The 18,474-nt window shown below is 37.4% G+C and overlaps 1 protein-coding gene across 6 annotated transcripts in view; it reads right to left on the bottom strand.

The window, feature by feature from the left end:
- The window catches only part of S100PBP (S100P binding protein), a 34,281-nt gene that overhangs the window by 14,755 nt on the left and 1,052 nt on the right, over positions 1-18,474 (bottom strand). For 3 of the 6 annotated variants that reach the window (XM_067012277.1, XM_067012282.1, XM_059071089.2), the window contains exons 2-5: positions 13,424-13,540; positions 11,809-12,647; positions 11,060-11,145; positions 9,447-9,550 (exon numbers count right to left, since the gene is read on the bottom strand). In XM_067012277.1, coding sequence (XP_066868378.1) covers positions 9,447-9,550; positions 11,060-11,145; positions 11,809-12,645 — 1,027 coding nt within the window. In that variant the 5' untranslated portion in view covers positions 12,646-12,647; positions 13,424-13,540. Of the gene's footprint in view, positions 1-4,565; positions 5,123-6,050; positions 6,079-9,446; positions 9,551-11,059; positions 11,146-11,808; positions 12,648-13,423; positions 13,541-16,102; positions 16,278-18,474 lie in introns of those variants that run through there. The other 3 variants (XM_067012296.1, XM_067012280.1, XM_067012291.1) reach the window with 3 other exon arrangements.

Here is an 18,474-nt window from a genome sequence, read left to right on the forward strand (position 1 = left end):
GAGAGGCTCGCGTACCGCAAAAAAAAAAAAAAAAAAAGAAAAAAAAAGAAAAAAAGTTAAGGCATACTTCCAGATAAATATAGCAGGTTGACTGCATGAGTTTATCTCTTCTTGCTCCTAACATCCCTCACTAAATTAGAAAAGAAAGGTCTCAAATGAATGATCTTAGCAACCGTCTAAAGAAACTAGAAAAAGAAGAGCAAATGAAACTGAGTAAGCAGAAAAAAGGAAGTAATAAATATCAGAATGGAAATTAATGAAACAGAAAAACAGAGAAATATCAATGAAACGGCTGTTTTTTTTAAAAGAAAAATAATAATGTTGATAAAGTTTTAGCCAGACTGATTAGAAGAGAGAAAACACAAATGACCAATACTAAAAATGGGAAAGATGGTATCACTAGATACTATATAAAAGGTTAATAACAGAGTATGAGTAACCTTAACGCCAATAAATTTAACTTAGATGAAATAAACAAATTCCTTGAAAGACTACCAAAGCTCACCCAAAAAGAGATACCAGTTTTTCTATACAAATTTTTCCAAAAAATTGAAGTGGTGGGAATACTTCCCAATTCACTCTGTGAGGCCACCATAACTCTGCTACCAAGACCACACAAAGAAATTACAAGAAAAGTACAGACCATATCCCTTATGAAGATAGATTCATAACAAAATTCATGACAAAATTTTAGCAAATCAACCCAACACTATTATTACAAGGATAATACTTTAAGACCAAGTGCAGAATGCATAAGACCAGGAATGCAAGATTGGTTTAACACTGGAAAATCAAATAATACAATTCTCTAACATTATATGATTATCTCAGTAGATGCAGAGAAAGTATTTAATAAAACCCAATACCTGTTTCTAATAAAAATGTACAAATATCAACTGAATTTCCATATACTAGCAACAAACAATCTTGGTAAAAATGGGAGTAACTGGAATTCATACACTGCTGGTGGGTATATAAAATGGTACCACTTTGGAAAACAGTTTGGTAGGTTCTCAAAAAGTTAAACATACCTACCGTATGACCCAGTCATTTGAAAGCATATCCATACAAACATCTGTACATGAATGTTTATAACAGCTTGCTTTCTTTCTTTATTTTTTAAATTTATTTTTATTTTTTTTTCTTTTTGTGGTACGCTGGCCTCTCACTGTTGTGGCCTCTCCCATTGCAGAGCACAGTCTCCGGATGCGCAGGCTCAGCGGCCATGGCTCACGGGCCCAAACACTCCGCAGCATGTGGGATCCTCCCAGACCGGGACACGAATCCGTGTCCCCTGCATTGGCAGGCGGACTCTCAACCACTGCACCACCAGGGAAGCCCCAGCTTTATTTAAATAGCCCAAACTTGGAAACAATCCAAATGCCCATCATTAGATGAATGGATAAACAAATTGTGGTATATCTATAATGGAATACTACTCAGCAATAAAAAGGAATAAACTACCAAGAAAATGATTAATTGCAAAATAATTATGTTTTAAAAAAGAAGCCAGGCTCAAAAAAGAGTATACAGTGACAGTAGCTCAGCAGTTACCTGGGGAGTGGAGGGAGCAAGGAAAGGCAGGAGGGAGGAATCACAAAAGGGCATGAAGAAATTTTGGGGTGTTACAGTATGTTTATCTTGATTGCAGTGATAGTTTCATGGATGTTTACATATGTCAAAATTCAACAAACTGTATACTTCAAGTCTGTGCAGTTTACTGTATTTCAATTAAAATTCAAGAGAGAAAAAATATCTTGAGAGGTAAGAAATTAATTCATAAAATAAGAACATAAAAAAAAGCACAGGAAAGAATTCTTAGAAGTCATAAATGTGAATGTAAAAATAAAGAAGTTAGTAAGAATAGAAAATATCCCAGAAAACAGAATAAAGAGACAGAGACAGCAAAGGGAAAGAAAAGGTAAGAGACGTAGGATATCAATCCTTGGAAGTTCAATATCTAACTATTAGGAATTTCTTAAAGAGAGAGTAGATTATACAGAGAAGAAATAATTATCAAAGAAATATAAGAAATTCTCAGAACTGAGAAATATATATCCAAATTAAAAAGGCCCACTGAGGACTTCCTGGTGGTGCAGTGGTTAAGAATCCATCTGCCAATGCAGGGGACATGGGTTCGATCCCTGGTCCGGGAAGGTCCCACATGCTGCAGAGCAACTAAGCCCGTGCACCACAACTACTGAGCCTGTGCTCTAGAGCCCTGTGCCACAACTACTGAGCCCTCGTGCCACAACTACTGAGCCTTCGTGCCACAACTACTGAAGCCTGCACGCCTAGAGCCCGTGCTTTGCAACAAGAGAAGCCACCACAATAAGCACGCCCACCGCAACAAGGAGTAGCCTCCGCTCTCCACAACTAGAGAAAGCCCACATGAGGCAACCAAGACCCAACACAGACAAAAATAAATAAATTAAATAAATAAATTTATAAAAAATAAAAATAAAAAGGCCCACTGAGTATTTATAAAGCATAAAGAAGGAAAAAGAAAAAGAAATACCTGTACCAAGATATCTCAATAATGAATACAAATTATCAGAATACAGTGGATAGAGAAGACTCTAACAACTTCCAGAGAGAAAAAAATAGGTCATAAGCAAAGGAATAAAAATTAAATTGAAACCAGATTTTTTTTTTTTTTTTTTTTGTGGTACGCAGGCCTCTCACTTTTGTGGCCTCTCCCGTTGCAGAGCACAGGCTCCGGACGCGCAGGCTCCGCGGCATGTGGGATCCTCCCGGACCGGGTCACGAACGCGTGTCCCCTGCATCGGCAGGCGGACTCTCAACCACTGCGCCACTAAGGAAGCCCGAAACCAGATTCTTAATGACAACACTGAATATATTCCTTCAAAGTTCTGAGGAAAAATGATTTTTCAATTTAGAATTCTCTATCAAACCATCATTCAAGTATGAGGATAGAATAAAGACATTTTCAGATATGGAGGAGCTCCCAAAATTTATCTCCTATGCACCCTTACTTGGAAAGTCCCTGAGGATGTGCTCCACTAAAACAAAGATCAAGAAAGAGGATGAGGGACTGCCCTGGTGGCGCAGTGGTTAAGAGTCCGCCTGCCAATGCAGGGGACACGGGTTCGAGCCCTGGTCCGGGAAGATCCCACATGCCATAGAGCTACTAAGCCCGTGCACCACAAACAACTGAGCCTGTGCTCTAGAGCCTGTGGGCCACAACTACTGAAGCCTGCGCACCTGTAGCCCGAGGAGCCACCGCAACGAAGAGTAGCCCCTGCTAGCCAAAACTAGAGAAAGCCACGCGCAGCAACGAAGAACCAATGCAGCCAAAAATAAATAAATAAATAAATAAAATTTAAAAAAAAAAAAAAAGAAAGAGGATGAAATGGAATCTAGGAAACAGGATTTAACCCAGAAGGGCAGCAAAGGAAAATACTAGGATGACAGTTCTAGAGAACAAGCAGTACAGATTGGAACAAAAGAACAGAAGGGTCTAGGAAAAAAGTCTCCAGAAAAAAAGTAAAAAGGAATTGATAGATTACTGGGTATGTTTGAACATTTGCAGGGGAAGAAGGAGGGATACTGATAAGGATATAAGTTGCATTTGTAAAAAAAAATTAAAGATGAATTCATTTGTAGTTAAAAAAAAAAAGTGAGGTAATTAACAACTCCAGAAAAATAAATAATTCAAGAAAGAAAAGTGAAGCCATAGTACTACACTACTTGGCTTTGTAGTAAACAGTATTTACTTAGTTATAATACAAATAATGAATACTGATTTAACAATCATTAGGATAGCTACTACCGGAAAACAGAAAATAACAAGCATTGGTGGAGATGTAGAGAAACTGGAACCCTTGCGCACTGTTGATGAGATTCCAAAATGTACAATCACTGTGTTAAACAGTATGGAAGTATCAATAAAAAATTAAAAATAGAACTACCATATGACCCAGCAATCCCACTTCTGGGGACATAACCAAAAGAATTGAAAGCAGGGTCTCAAAGAGATATCTGCACACCCATGTTCATAAGCAGCACTATTCACAACAGCCAAGAGGGTGAAGCAATCCAAACGTCCACTAAAGGAGAAATGGATAAACAAAATGTGGTATATATACATATAGTGGAATATTATTCATCCATAAGAAGGAAGGAAATTCTGGCACATGCTACCCCATGGATGAAACTTGAGGAGACATTATGCTAAGTGAAATAAAGCAGTCACAAAAAGACCAGTACTATATGATTCCACATATATGGGGTATCTAAAGTATTCAAATTCATAGAAACAAAGAAAAGAATGGGGACTTCCCTGTTGGCGCAGTGGTTAAGAATCCTCCTGCCAATGCAGGGGACACGGGTTCGAGCCCTGGTCTGGGAAGATCCCACATGCTGCAGAGCAACTAAGCCCGTGCACCACAACTACTGAGCCTGCGCTCTAGAGCCCGTGTGCCACAACTACTGAAGCCCGCAGGCCTAGAGTCCATGCTCCACAACAAGAGAAGCCACCGCAGTGAGAAGCCCGCACACCACAACAAAGAGTAGCCCCCACTGGCCACAACTAGAGAAAGCCCGCACACAGCAATGAAGACCCAACGCAGCCAGAAATAAATAAATTTATTATTTTTTTTAAAAGTAGAATGGTGATTACCAGGGGCTTTGGGGGAGTGGCAGGGGAAGGCTAGTTATATTTTAATGGGTATAGAGTTTGAGATTTGCAAGATTAAAAAGTTCTAGAGATCTGTTTCACAACAATGTGAATAAACTTAACACTACTGAACTATACATTTAAAAATGGCTAAGATGGTAAATTTTATGTTACTTTTTTTTAATCACAATTAAAAAACAAAGACTAATGGGATCATGTCAGAAAACATAGGAGCCCGCTTGAAGGATTTCTCATTGGTCAAAACTGGGACAAAATGAGCATCAAAAAGAATACTGGGGCTTCCCTGGTGGCACAGTGGTTGAGAGTCCACCTGCCGATGCAGGGGATACAGGTTCGTGCCCCGGCCCAGGAAGGTCCCGCATGCCACGGAGCGGCTGGGCCCGTGAGCCATGGCCTCTGAGCCTGCATGTCCAGAGCCTGTGCCCCACAACGGGAGAGGCCACAACATGAGAGGCCCGCATACTGCAAAACAAAACAAAAAAAAAGAACACTGACTATAATTGATTAGAAGACATTGATTTTTTTTAATTCATGAGGTAACAGTGATACTAAAAAAAAATTGAAATCTTCATACAAGTATACTAGCTAGTAATTGTAGAAGAAATGATATATTTAGAAAACAAACACTTTCTATGCAACTCTCTGTGTAGTAGCTGATTCGGGCAGAGATCACCAATGAATGCTCAAACCAGGTGAACAATTGTTGTGGAACAGGATATTCAAATAGTACCAAGGAATCACCCCACAGATGACTTACTAATTATAAAGGGGAAAATGTACCTTAGAATGGAAAGATATGGCAGTTAACACTTTAACAAAGTGATCAAACTTAGTATCACTATTAGTAGAACAATCTGTCATTAGGTGGTGCCTCCTTATTTGATATGGGATGAACACACAATGGTACCTATGAATTATTCCAGCTTATCTTAAGTGCTTAGTCTGAATCTAATCCCTCCTCTAGACCCAACTTCCAGTTTACAGGAAATACAAGGGATGGAGGAACAAGTTAAACACCACCACAAGGAAACAATCAGACACAATTCAAAAGGTGGGACAAACTACAAACCAAGTGGCCTAGACTAAGAGAGACTAGAGACAATAACTAAACACATGAACCTTGATTAGATCCTGTTTGAACAATTTACAAGAAGACATTTTTGGGAAAACAGGGGAAACTGGAATATGGACTAGATATTAGATAATTTTAAGAAATTATGATTAAATATAAATTGCCAAGAAACGTGAAAAATGTTTAACTTCATTAATTATTAAAAACAAAATGTTAAAATTTACCTGTCAAATTGGTGACAAAAATTAATACAATTTTTTTGGGCAGGACAATCTGGTAACGTGTAACGAAAATTTTAAAAATGTTTATATACTTTACCCAGCAATTCCACTTCTAGGCATTCATCCTATAGAAATAAGAGTTGTACATAAACATTTATGAACCAGAATGTTCACTGCAGCATTACTAATGAAAATGGACATAACCTAATTATCAAGATGGAATAATAAATGATACTTCATAATCATTAAAATTCTTAATTTGAGATATTTAACATGGAAAGGTCCCCTAATACATTAAGTAAATAGAAGAGAGTAGTTATTTTTTGTGATCCTAGAGGGCAGAACTAGGAACTACCATTGGAAATTATATGGAAGCACAGTTTGGCTCAATGTAAGGACTAATTTTCTAACAATTAGAATTTTCTGAAAAGAATCTAAAAAAGAATGAATATATGTGTATGTATAACTGAATCACTTTGCTGTACACCTGAAACTAATACAACACTGTAAATCAACTATACTCTAATTTAAAAAAAAAAGAATTTTCTAAGCAATGAATGGCCTGCTTCATGAGGTGATGAGTTCTGCACTATTAGACTCTAAGCAAAGGCTGAAGGGTCACTTGGCAAAGATATACAGAACAGATTTATATGTTAGGAGATTAAGGAGATCTTAATGGTCCTTTCCTACTCTAAGAATTTATAATCCCATATAAAGTTATACATTAGCTGGGATGTCAGAAAAGAAGTGGTTGGTATTTCTTTGTAAATGCTATTAAAGACCGATGTGGCACTAAACTAAAAAGAGATTATACCTATACTATAATAATAGAGTTGAAAAATGATTTACATTATTATATTCTGTTATAATATATATACATTATTGATAAAGTAAAAGAAGATGATTAACCTAATGGAGAGGATTCAAACTGAATTGATAGGAACTAATTTTGAACCTGCCCCCTATTAATTTCCCTGTGTCTAATAAGTAACCTGAAGAGTTATACTTTTCCAAGGTGAGATAGCACTAAACATCTCAAAAAGAAGGGCAGGAGACGCTCTGCTCCTTCTTTTTGCTTCTAGCTGCCCAGTAATTCATATATAAAGAGAGGAGAGAAAGAATATGCCCACACACCCCCTGCAATATGGTTTATAAAATCTTTAAATGCTGGATGTATGACTATTAGGCAGTGGAAAGTGACACAGCATTTAGTATCACACTTGGTTCCTGGAAGGCAGAAGCAAGCACTGGAGGCCTATGAAGGTTTTAGAGTAACTGGTAATGTTGAAAATTCTTAGATGTAAAAAAGAAATCCCCTAAAAGATGCACTTAAAAAACCAACCAAACAAAAACCAACATTTTATTATGGAAAATTTCAAATATACACAAAAGTAGAGAATAGTATAATAAGCCTCCCCCTCCCCCCCAATCACTCAGTTTCATTTATCAACATTTTTGTAAGGCTGTTTTCTCTAATATTTCAGGTTGAGTTTTTTCGTTTTGTTTTGTTTTTAGACTTAAAAGCAAACACCTGACATCACACTATTTTTACTTATAAAAACTTCACTATGAGAAGATAACTTCCTTGCTAATAATACTAAATATTTAATAAATGTTAGTTGCTATGGCTAGGTACTGTTCTATGCATTATACTACTACTTACATGTAAAATTTTCACATAAACTAAGCCTCATTGTTATCTCCATTTTATAAATGAGAAAACTGAGTTTTTACTGGCTCAAGGTCACAAAGCCAGTAAGCAGTGGTGCTAGGATATGAACCCAGAAGTTAACTCTAACCCAGACTTTGTTTTCCCGACCACTAAAGCAGGCTGACTTTTCTCTATTCTAGTTATTCTAGCCGTTCCTTATGGCATATAGATTGTTGTGATAAAGTGGAAGAGGGACTGCTGAATGAGGAAGAGACTGGAAAAGATGCAGTAATATGAGCAGCTGCTCACTGCTCTTCTTGTGAAATTTTCTTTTCTAAATGCCCCAAATGAGAAAGAAAAATGTGACTGGATATCATCATTGTCAACTGCCTAGGATACAAAAGAAAGTAAGTCACCTCATAGAGGGAAAGCAATGATCAAGTCTCTTCCACAGAGGTTGAATATAGACGAACTTCTTTTAATTTGACCCTCTAATGACAGCGGGGGTGGGGGTGGGGATGTCTCTAGTTCCACAAGTCCTTTAGTTCAAGCAAATTGATCTCACACGTAAAGGCCGAGCAATCAGTATGAGTAGTATCTGACTGCTTAATGAAACCTCTGGGTAAAAAATAAAAGGACCCCGGAATATAAAATTCTTCTGGCTGATGTCTCAGAGTTCTAAACCTTTCGCTCACGGCGTTATAAAAAGAAATAAAAAACTACTAAGTAATTCAAGATTTGTCAAAGAAAGGGGAGTTCTCCTTTGATCTTCGGCCAAAAATTCTTCTAAAACCCTCCCTACTGATTTACAATAGATCTTAGAGTAACTGAACTACATCATCTTCTCTGTGGAGCCTACCAAGGGCATCCTCCTTCCCCATCTTCCGCTCTGCCCAAGCACAAATAGAAGGGCTCCTTCCCTGCTCCTACTGCTCCTCCTATTTTATACATAATTCTACTAGAGCACTAATCAATACTGCAGTGTAATTATCTTTTCCTCTCTGGATTATCAATTCCCAGAGGTCCAAGACCCTACCTTACTTACTTACAATCCCTAATCTTCAAACTGAGCACCACTGAAAGTACTCAAGAAAGGTGTGCTGAATGAATAGAGAAAAAAGCTAAAGATGATAGAATATGGAGTGATCTTTATGAGAAGGAATTCTTTTACCAGTATTTTCTAATCTCTACACCTTCAGTACAGTTCATAAGCTTCCCTTTAGGAATTTTCCCATCAGCCAATAGTTTAGGATGATTGAATGAAAACATGGACTATAGTCTCTTGAGAGATGGAGAAAGAATTCAGCCATTTTGGTTTGCAATAGCGTTTAATGAACTAGGGAGAACTCAGACTAAAGGATCTGGAAGATAGTCAAAGCCTTTCAAGAGCTTTTACTCAGATGCCAAGATGCAAGATGGTATTTGAAATGCCTGCTTTTTACATTTAAATGCTGAAGGCAACAGGGAAAATAATTCCAAATAAAAAACCAATGATTACCAAGCAGTGCCTGGTCATCCACTTCTATTAATTTTTAGACAAAAAAATCCGAAGCAAAAAAATCCCTAGCAAAAAAGGTCTGGTTACAGCCCTCAGCCATGGGGGAGACACTTTTCATGTACTGGTATGAGTCTCCTTGGACCCCTCTCTAATACTGGTTAGCCAAACCACTTTGAGGATTATCTGGTTAGGCAATCCCTTGAAGTAAAATTCTTTGGATAAGAAGTTATCTTTCTCACCAATTTACAAAAATTCAAGACAATCTCTTAGTTTAAGCTATATTACACTGAAAAAAAGAAGTCTCATCACATTTTTTATATGCCATTCTTTGATTACTGTGTTACCTTGGTTAGAATCCACTGGGTCTTCTATATGAGCATTGACATTCCTGAGATAACTTTGCTTCTGCTTTTCTAGATCTGATGGTGAAAATGTCGGAATATTAATCCTTGAACAAAGCAAACCAGGAGGAAAAACAATCAGTTAGAACCATGAATATAGTGCTTTGTACAGAGAAAACATATACAGCTGATGGATTAGAACAACTATCTCTCAAAACACTCTCTAAGATCCAATGACAAAAGACAGTGTTAGTCATGTAATATGAAGCTACAACCAAGTATGGAGTTGAGAGAAAAAAGAAATAGATATAACCTGCTGTTAACAAGGCATAGGGACTGCCCTGGTGGTGCAGTGGTTAAGAATCTGCCTGCCAGTGCAGGGGACAGGGTTTTGAGCCCTGGTCTGGGAAGATCCCACATGCCACAGTGCAACTAAGACTGTGCACCACAACTACTGAGCCCATGTGCCACAACTACTGAAGCCCGCAGGCCTAGAGCCTGTGCTCTGCAACAAGAGAAGCCACCCCAATGAGAAGCCCATGCACCGCAACAAAGAATAGCCCCCACTCGCTGCAACTAGAGAAATCCCACGCACAGCAACAAAGACCCAATGCAGCCAAAAATAAATAATTAATTTTAAAACCCAAAACAAAACAAAGCATAGCAAAGCGAAGACTGCCTATTCCATAGAGAAAGCATTTGTTGAGTAATTCAAGGTTAGTCAGGAAATAGCTAACTTCATAGAGCCACAGAAAAACCGAATAAGATAAAGACCAAAAAGAACCAGCTGGATCTGGCAACTGAAACATTGGTGACCTTGGCAACAACAATTTCTGGCCCTCACTCATGCTGATTACACTGTACTAAGGAGTCTGTGGATGAGATAGTGAGTTTATTACTGCTCCAAGTAACCTTAATTTCCACTGTATGCAATTTCCTTCACAAAATTTCTTCAAGTAACCAAAGCAAAACAAGAAAAAAAAACCCAGAAAACTGGGATTAGGGGTGGTAGGAATAAATTTAGTATCTGTGTAATCAAAAATTTTAAAAGAATCTCATTGTAAGGAAGCCAATCTGACTCAACCTAAAAAAACAGCTTTGCTAATTGAAAAGGCCCATGTAGAGATACTGCCATCTCCTGGCAACAAGAGAACAGATTGAAAAGGTGACCCAAATCTGCAAACTCTATAAAATTTTCTCCCCCAGGACAGTTATATGCAAGTTGGGAGAGATGACTAAATGATTTTCTACAGTTATATCTTAACATTTTTGTACAAATTATTCTAACTTCCTATATCTGTGACCAGGCTTCCCCACATGCAGGAAAAGAAATCTTACATTTATACAGTGCTTTCACTAATATGTCTTTTTTTCTCTTCAAAATAACCCTGTGAGGCAGCAGGGAAGGCATCATTAGCCTCATTTTATTGACAAAGAAACCAAGGTCAGAGAATATTTGACTTGTTCAAGGTCACACAGTTATTGGTAGTCCCAGAACTTCAAGTATGCTTACTTCTGGTGCAGGGCTTTTTCCCCACACTAAGGAGAAACTCAGGAGAGGAAGAGAGCAACTGAAGAGAACCAACAGAAACCAGAATACTTCACTATACCATTACCTTGTTTTGGTTTGCAGAACAGGAATGACTTTGCCTAGTCTTTTTTCATGGACCTTCAGCTTCCCAGAATCCTTGTCAAGAACATCCTGTGTTTTTTCAGAGCAGAAAGAATGAAGAAGCAAAGATGGCCTTTAGTTATAACAAAACATCATTTATGGAAATATTCTTGAACTAACGGCTACATAGGCGTACTCGTGAACCCTAGTGTGTACCAGGCACTAAGGGAGGTGCTTTAAATGATATAATGATGGTAATCTCAAGAAAAAAAAAAAAAGAAATCCTAAGCCGTATGGACTGTTACACCCATTTGACAGTTAGGGAATCAGGCTCAAAGAGGTTAGGTAAATTGTCCAAGATTTTTCAGCTCTTCAGTGGCTGACTCAGAGCTGTTTTATCTAATATATACAGGGTGGCAACCAAAGATTGAGACTTAGGCTGAAACCCAAAGAAAGGAGAAATAATAATAAAATCATCATCATCTTAAGTCTATTCAGTATATGGTTAATTTAGCATTATGTACCAGTTACTGTCAATACATTATTTAATTAATCTTTACTATACTGTAAAGTATCATTTACTCCAATTTATAGATAAGAAATTGTGAGGAAACAGAGAAGCTAAATAATTTGCCCAGGGTCACAGTGCTAGTCAGGATTCAAACCCCAATTTATTTGAATACAAAGCTCTGCTATACAGCTTCTGAATGAAAATAATTTCATTCCTCTCTTCACCTTGAAAAATATACTTACTTTGTTTGATGAACTGGAAACAACCGGAAACCTCATTTCAAAACTTGATTTCTGTGATCCATTTCTCCAGGCTGACCCCGTATTAGGAGTCTCTGAATGGTCCAAGATCTCAGAGAATACAGGTGTAGGTCTCTTATTGTCAGACATATTTTTATCAGAGACAGTTAGTTGAAAGTTACTGTTTGAAGAAGGGAGTGGGGGCCCATCATAGGCAGAGTTACTGAGACTGATCCCTTCAGATTCTGTGCAAACTGTGCTCTCATTTAGGCTAAGACCATCTTCTCTCATCTCTTCTCCAAGGGAGGAGGGTTTTTCAGTAACTTTGGATGTATCAGTCTTATCCTTATCAAGTACAACATCACAAACTGTTGGATCAAATGGTGCAACTGTAACTTTTATAAGATTCTTTTCTAGTGCAAAGCGTCTGTTCAATGGTTTAGTAGGAGTTGGTCCATGACCAACTGATGTATTTTGTTGAGGTAGTTTGAAGAGGTTAGGGGTCTCAGCTTCTGGTCCCAAGCTGTACAATGAATTTTTCTCTTGGGGAGTATCAAGTGGAATTTGACTCCCTTTCCCTCCCTTCTCAACATTCCTGCTGTCATCATTAGGCAAGCCTCCTCCCCAAGAAAAGTGCTCATTTGATAGGTCATCATCCTTCAAGAGTTCCTGAATCTCTTCCTCTGTGAAACTGAAATGGCCATCATCTTCCCCATCAGATAGCTCCAGCAAGGAGTCATCCAATCCGTCCTCATCCAAGGAATCCCAAAATGGGGCATTGTCTTTAGCCAAGAGAGAGGTACCAGAAGACTGTTCAGAGGGCACTACTGAGCACGGCATATCTGGAGAAATAAAAGGCAGTTTCGCTGAGGAACAGGAAATACCCTTATATCAATTCCAATCTGCTCTAGAGAGTGGTGGTGTCTTAGTATTTCAAATTCTTTACACTATGACTTGTAACATGAGAAAGTTTTAAGATATTTAAACTTATCAGAATCATGGAAATATATATCAGAACAATGAGAGATACTTTTTTTCCTATCAAAGTGGCAAAAATTGAGATGACACAGTAATCTAGTTTGGTGAGAATGTGAGAAACAAGGATCCTCACACACTATCAGTGAGAGTATAAGTCAGTACAATATTTTGTGGAGAGTAATTTGGCAACAGCATTTGACCCAGTAATTTCACTTCTGGAAATTTATCTTGCAGAAGTACCTGTACAAAGGCACATAGATACATTTACAAAGATGTTCAAAGCAGCATTATTCAAAACATCCAAATATTGGAAACAACCTAAATGTCCATCACCAGAACTGTTCAGTAAAATCATGGTACATTCATGTTATAGAATACTTTACAATTATTTTAAAACACAATGAAGTGGATCTGTATATATTTTACAATTATTTAAAAACACAATGAAGTGGATCTGTATATACTATTATGGAATAATATCTATCTATAACATACAAACACAATAAATATGTATGTAAAATGTTTGGATTTTCACAGTTTATACTTTTTAGAAAGCAAACATGTATTACTTCTGAAAATGAAAAACAAAAAACAAAAATAACTTTAAGCATATAATAAGATAAAGAATTGTCTTTCATACTGTGTGGAGCTGCTGGTGTGATCTCTGCCTTTGCCACGAGACCAAATGGAAAAAGGGTTCAGCTCCTGCTAGCTGTTCGTTTCAGGAGACTTGTCAAAATGATTGACTCCCACCTTCCTGCAGGCACAAAGAAAATTAGAGGATCTTCTCATCACTTTCAACTCTGCTAATTACAAAGTCAACTGCATTATGCTTTAAGGTGCTCCATCTATTAATTTTGATCTTGATCTTTTTTAAATACCACAAAGTTGGATTTCGAGTCAAGAACATCAAAGAAAAATCTTTAGAGGAAAAATTATGCAACTAAGGAACTAATTTTCCTCCTCCCAACAATTTATACTTTCTTAAGAATATCATTTGCTCTAGTAGGATGAGTATTGTCTTGAGAGTCCAAAGACCTGGGCTGTTGTCCTGGTTCTGTCAATAACCAGCTGTGATAACTTGGGCAAGCCACTTAACCAGGGACTTGTTTCCTCATTTACAAAATAGGGAAGGGATGGAGAACAGGGATTAGGTGATGTCTCAGATTCCCCCAAGATCTAAAAGTTATTATTATAACCATACATATAAAAGTTATAATTATGACCATACATAATACATACAATATATGTATTATGACCATACATATATACATATATAATTATGACCATACATTTTCAATACATATATAAACACAAAGAACAGGTCTGGAAAAATACAACACAAAACTGATGACTGTCATAACCTGTGGGGGAATCCTGAGAGGACAAGGGGAGACTTTAGTATTTTACTTTTTTACTTGAATATTTATATATTACTTGTATAATTAAAACCTAATTCTTAAATAGCTAATGACAGACCTAATCTCTAATTATTTTCTAGATGGCAAAGGTGATAGAAAGCTGATATTCACATATCACATGTCAACAGCTAAGAAGCTATAAGAAACACTTAATCACCGAACTCAATAATTTGGAAAATTCTTGTAGCCTTTTAACTGTGAATTCTCCCCCACCCCACTTCCCTCCCTGAATTTTAGTTTTGGTTCATGCATTCTTTCAGGAAACATTTTCTGAGCTACTATCCTCACACAGCACTGAGCTAGATAATTTGTCTCTATAAGATTTCTAAGAAATTAAGATATGGTTTCCACCCTCAAGGAATGTATAATCTTCCTACAGAGACAACACTGAAAGTTACGTACCAATATGAGAAAATACAAAATGCTATGGACAATAAAGTACTAGAGAAAGAGGGAATTCCCTGGTGGTCCAGTGTTTAAGACTCCATACTCTCACTGCCGAAGGCCCAGGTTCAATCCCTGGTCGGGAAACTAAGACACAACAAGCTGCGCAGCACAGCGGGGCAGTGCGGGGGAAGTACTAGAGAAAGAGTTAGAAGGAAATGGGAAGGATTACAGAATTTTAGAATTAGAAGGGACCTATGTAATGTATAGCATGGTGACTATAGTTAACAATACTGTATTTTTTATTTTAAAGTTGCTAAGAGAGATCTTAAAAGTTCTCAGCATTAGAAAAAAAATTCTTAACTGTGTGAGGTAATGTATGTTAACTAAACTTATTCTGGCAACCATCTTGTATTATGTACATATATCAAATCACGTTGTATAACTTAAACTAATACAATGTTATATGGCAATTATACCTCAACAAAACTGGGGGGAAACAAGTTAAAAAAAAAGGCCTGTCCATCTTAGAGATGAAATGGGACAAAAAGGGAAGAAATATTAAGCACCTGTTATAAACTACACACTGTGAGGCACATTTTACAACTCTAACCCTTCAATATAACTCTGTAACACAGATCTTATCAAAGAAACTAATCTGTTATTTAAATTTAAGAGTTGTCATGGCTTTTTATCTTATTTTACCAATATTTCAGCAATTGGAAGACAGTTCCAGGCACTGAAGCAGGTGTCTCTATGAAAAGTAATTTCTCTGCCCAGTGACTGTGTTATATTATAGGGTGAAGTTATTTCTTTAGGCAGCAGTAAGAAAAAAGTTTACTTCTGGAAAAATTTTTCTTTTACTTAACCAAGTTTGTGGGTGTCAAGCACAAGTATCACAGGCACAGGGGTTAAGCAGCCACATTTCTGAAAGAGAAGCTCTTTCTGAGCCACCACCCCCACTCTCCAACTCCTTCCAAAATGTCTAGTCCTGGGAGTTCCCAGGCAGTCCAGTGGTTAGGATTCCACACTTCCACTGCAGGGGGAACGGGATCCAAATAATGCATGGTACCGCCAAAAAGAAAAACGAAACAAACAAGAGGTCTAGTCCAAGAACTTGCTTAACCAAATGAAGAGTTCAATACATTTTCACTTTGGGGAAACTAAAGTTCAGAGGCATTTAGTATACCAAGTATACAGAGCTAATATGCTAGAACAAGGATCCAAACCCAAGTCTAATTCCAAAGACAATGTTTTTTCTTGTCTTTTTCTATCACCCTTGTGATAGACTTGCCCTGGATCAGTAAGCAAATGGCAGAGCCTTCTACATTCAGTATACTCTCTAATATACTACAAAGGATGCAGACATCAAAGAGGGCTTTTGGTCCCTTGGCAAAAATAATTTAAGCCACCTTATTTTGCACAGGCTTCCCTTGATTTCCCAAGTGGAATGGAATAACATGAGAAATAACCGTGAATGTGGCCAAATCTCACTGGAAGAAAAATATCATTACTTGCAAACTTTACTGTGCACACAAAGGACTACTATTCTTCATAACCACTGAAAGCATCAATTCCTATGCCAAATGACATCCACAGGCACAGAGCTGGCTCTTCTGAGCTTCTCTCATAGAATGTTCCAATAGGTCTAGGAGCAAAAGTATGCAGAACAATACCATATACATATAACATTTAACTTGCACAAATCATTCTCTTCACAATTTTATTTCCTCATTTTAAAAAATACTTTTTATTATAATTTAAAACATATACAAAAACAGCATAATAGTATAATGAATTCCCACATACCCATCACACAGCTCCAACAACTATTGACCCATAGCTAACCTTGCCCCATCCACTTCCCCCTTTACCAGATTATTTTGAAGCAAGTCCCAAGAATCACATCATTTCATCTGTAAATAACAAGAACTCCTTATTATAAAATATCCAGTTCATATTTCCAGCTATTTTATAAATGTCGTATTTTTTAAGATAAAAAAAATCAGTATCCAAATAAGGGCTATATATTGCAATCAGCTGATAGGTCTTGTGAGTTTTTTAATCTACAGATTCCCATCTTTTTTTTCCTTACAGTTTATTTGTTAAAGAAACAATAACATAAATTGTGTACGGATACATATATATATCATTAAATAGGAATAAGGAACACCAAGTTCAGGATAGCGACTACCTCTGGTGGTGGGGAGGGAAGAGGAATGGCAAGGGGGTGTGAGTAGCTTCAATTCTATCTGTAATGTTTTATTTCTTTAAAAAACATTAATAAGAAAAGACCTAAAACAATAAAGCTGGGTGGTGGGTATAACAGTTATTCGTTATTGTTACACGGTATAATTTTTATATGCTTGAAATATTTAATAAAAACATTTTAAAATTAAGAAGTCAGCGGGGAAAGATACAATGATTACATTCTGAAGTTTCGAATGTCCTCCCTTGTAAAATAGGGACCATCACAGTACCTACCTCATAAGGCTGTTGCAAGAATTAATGAGAGCATGAACATCAAAGTACTTAGCATACTACAAGCACAATGTAAAAGCTAAATAAGTAGTGGCTGGTTATTATTTTACCCCACCATCATCATCTCCCTGACCCCTGAAGAGTCAGTCAGTCTTAAGAGAAGCACAGTAATGGTAGGAAAGAGTGTTAAACTGATAGAAAACTTCCTCTGGTCCTTACTTCTTAAGAAATTATTCAGTATGCTCTAGTCCCTTCTAACTTAAACCAGCATCTTGTTAACCACACTGTCACAATAAATTGGTTAAAGATGAGGCTGTATGGACATTTGAAATATCAGGCAAATTCTGCAAATTAACGGTCACTGAAGTGAGACACTGGACTAAAATTCAGAGACCTCTGTATTTCACTTGAAGTTTCTGAACCTCAGTAAAGATGAGAACACCATTCTGAAAAATGGGGGATAATTAGTCACTGTTAACTTCAAACACAGATTATCATGAGGATCAAATGAGGGGATGTTTATGAAAGCATTCTAAACCTAAAAGTCTTATACTAATGAAAGTTGATATTTAATAAATCTGAAAGGGAGGAAAAATAATCTCGGATAAAACAAGTTCTAAAGTGAAGTTCCACAAGACAGCCTTAGTACTTCCCTGTCTGCCATTCCACCATCACCTGCCTTTCTTGGCACTTGCTTTGTAGTGATCTGAAATATGAGGATCTCCTTATTTTTAAAGGAAAAATATTTTCCCCATCTCCCAAGTCTATCTCTTAATTCTCTGCTCCCCATCCCTTCTGTGACCCTATTCTGTCCTTCCATGTCTCTCTCACCTGTCCACCCCCCTCTTCACACTTCAGTTTACCACCCCCTCCCTCTGTTCTCTAACCTCTCGGTTGCAACTTTAGAAATTGGCTCCCTTTCTATTTTTATCGTACCTAAGAAAACCTACTGCCTTAAAGCACAAAGCCTTATTTTATTCAGGCCACGAAAACTGCAACACCAGACACAACCCCACATTCCTCTTTCAAGGCTCTAAAGCCAAGACCATTACCAAGCTGGATCTGACAGGTATGGCCAAGGCAAAGGTTTATTTCCAAGAGACCGGACTTCCCCAATTACCTTTGATTTCCAATCTTTCCTACATGCAATACATGTGAGACATACAGCACTAAAGGCAGGCTTTATCACTCCATAAAACGGCCATAAAGTTTAATGAAAATCAAACTGAACTGAAATTATTTGTGAGAATTCTGCAACGCCCTTTGCCGTAAACACTGCAGGACAGAAAAACGACCCAGGGCTGGAAATCTCTGCTTGAGGTAACGTTTCGCTAAGGGTGCCAGGACTTTCCGCCCACATGGGCATAGAGACAAAATACTTCCCAGCTGCAGCAACAGGTTTCTT

Source organism: Kogia breviceps, chromosome 1 (assembly GCF_026419965.1).
Source record: "Kogia breviceps isolate mKogBre1 chromosome 1, mKogBre1 haplotype 1, whole genome shotgun sequence".
Lineage (NCBI taxonomy): Eukaryota > Metazoa > Chordata > Mammalia > Artiodactyla > Physeteridae > Kogia > Kogia breviceps.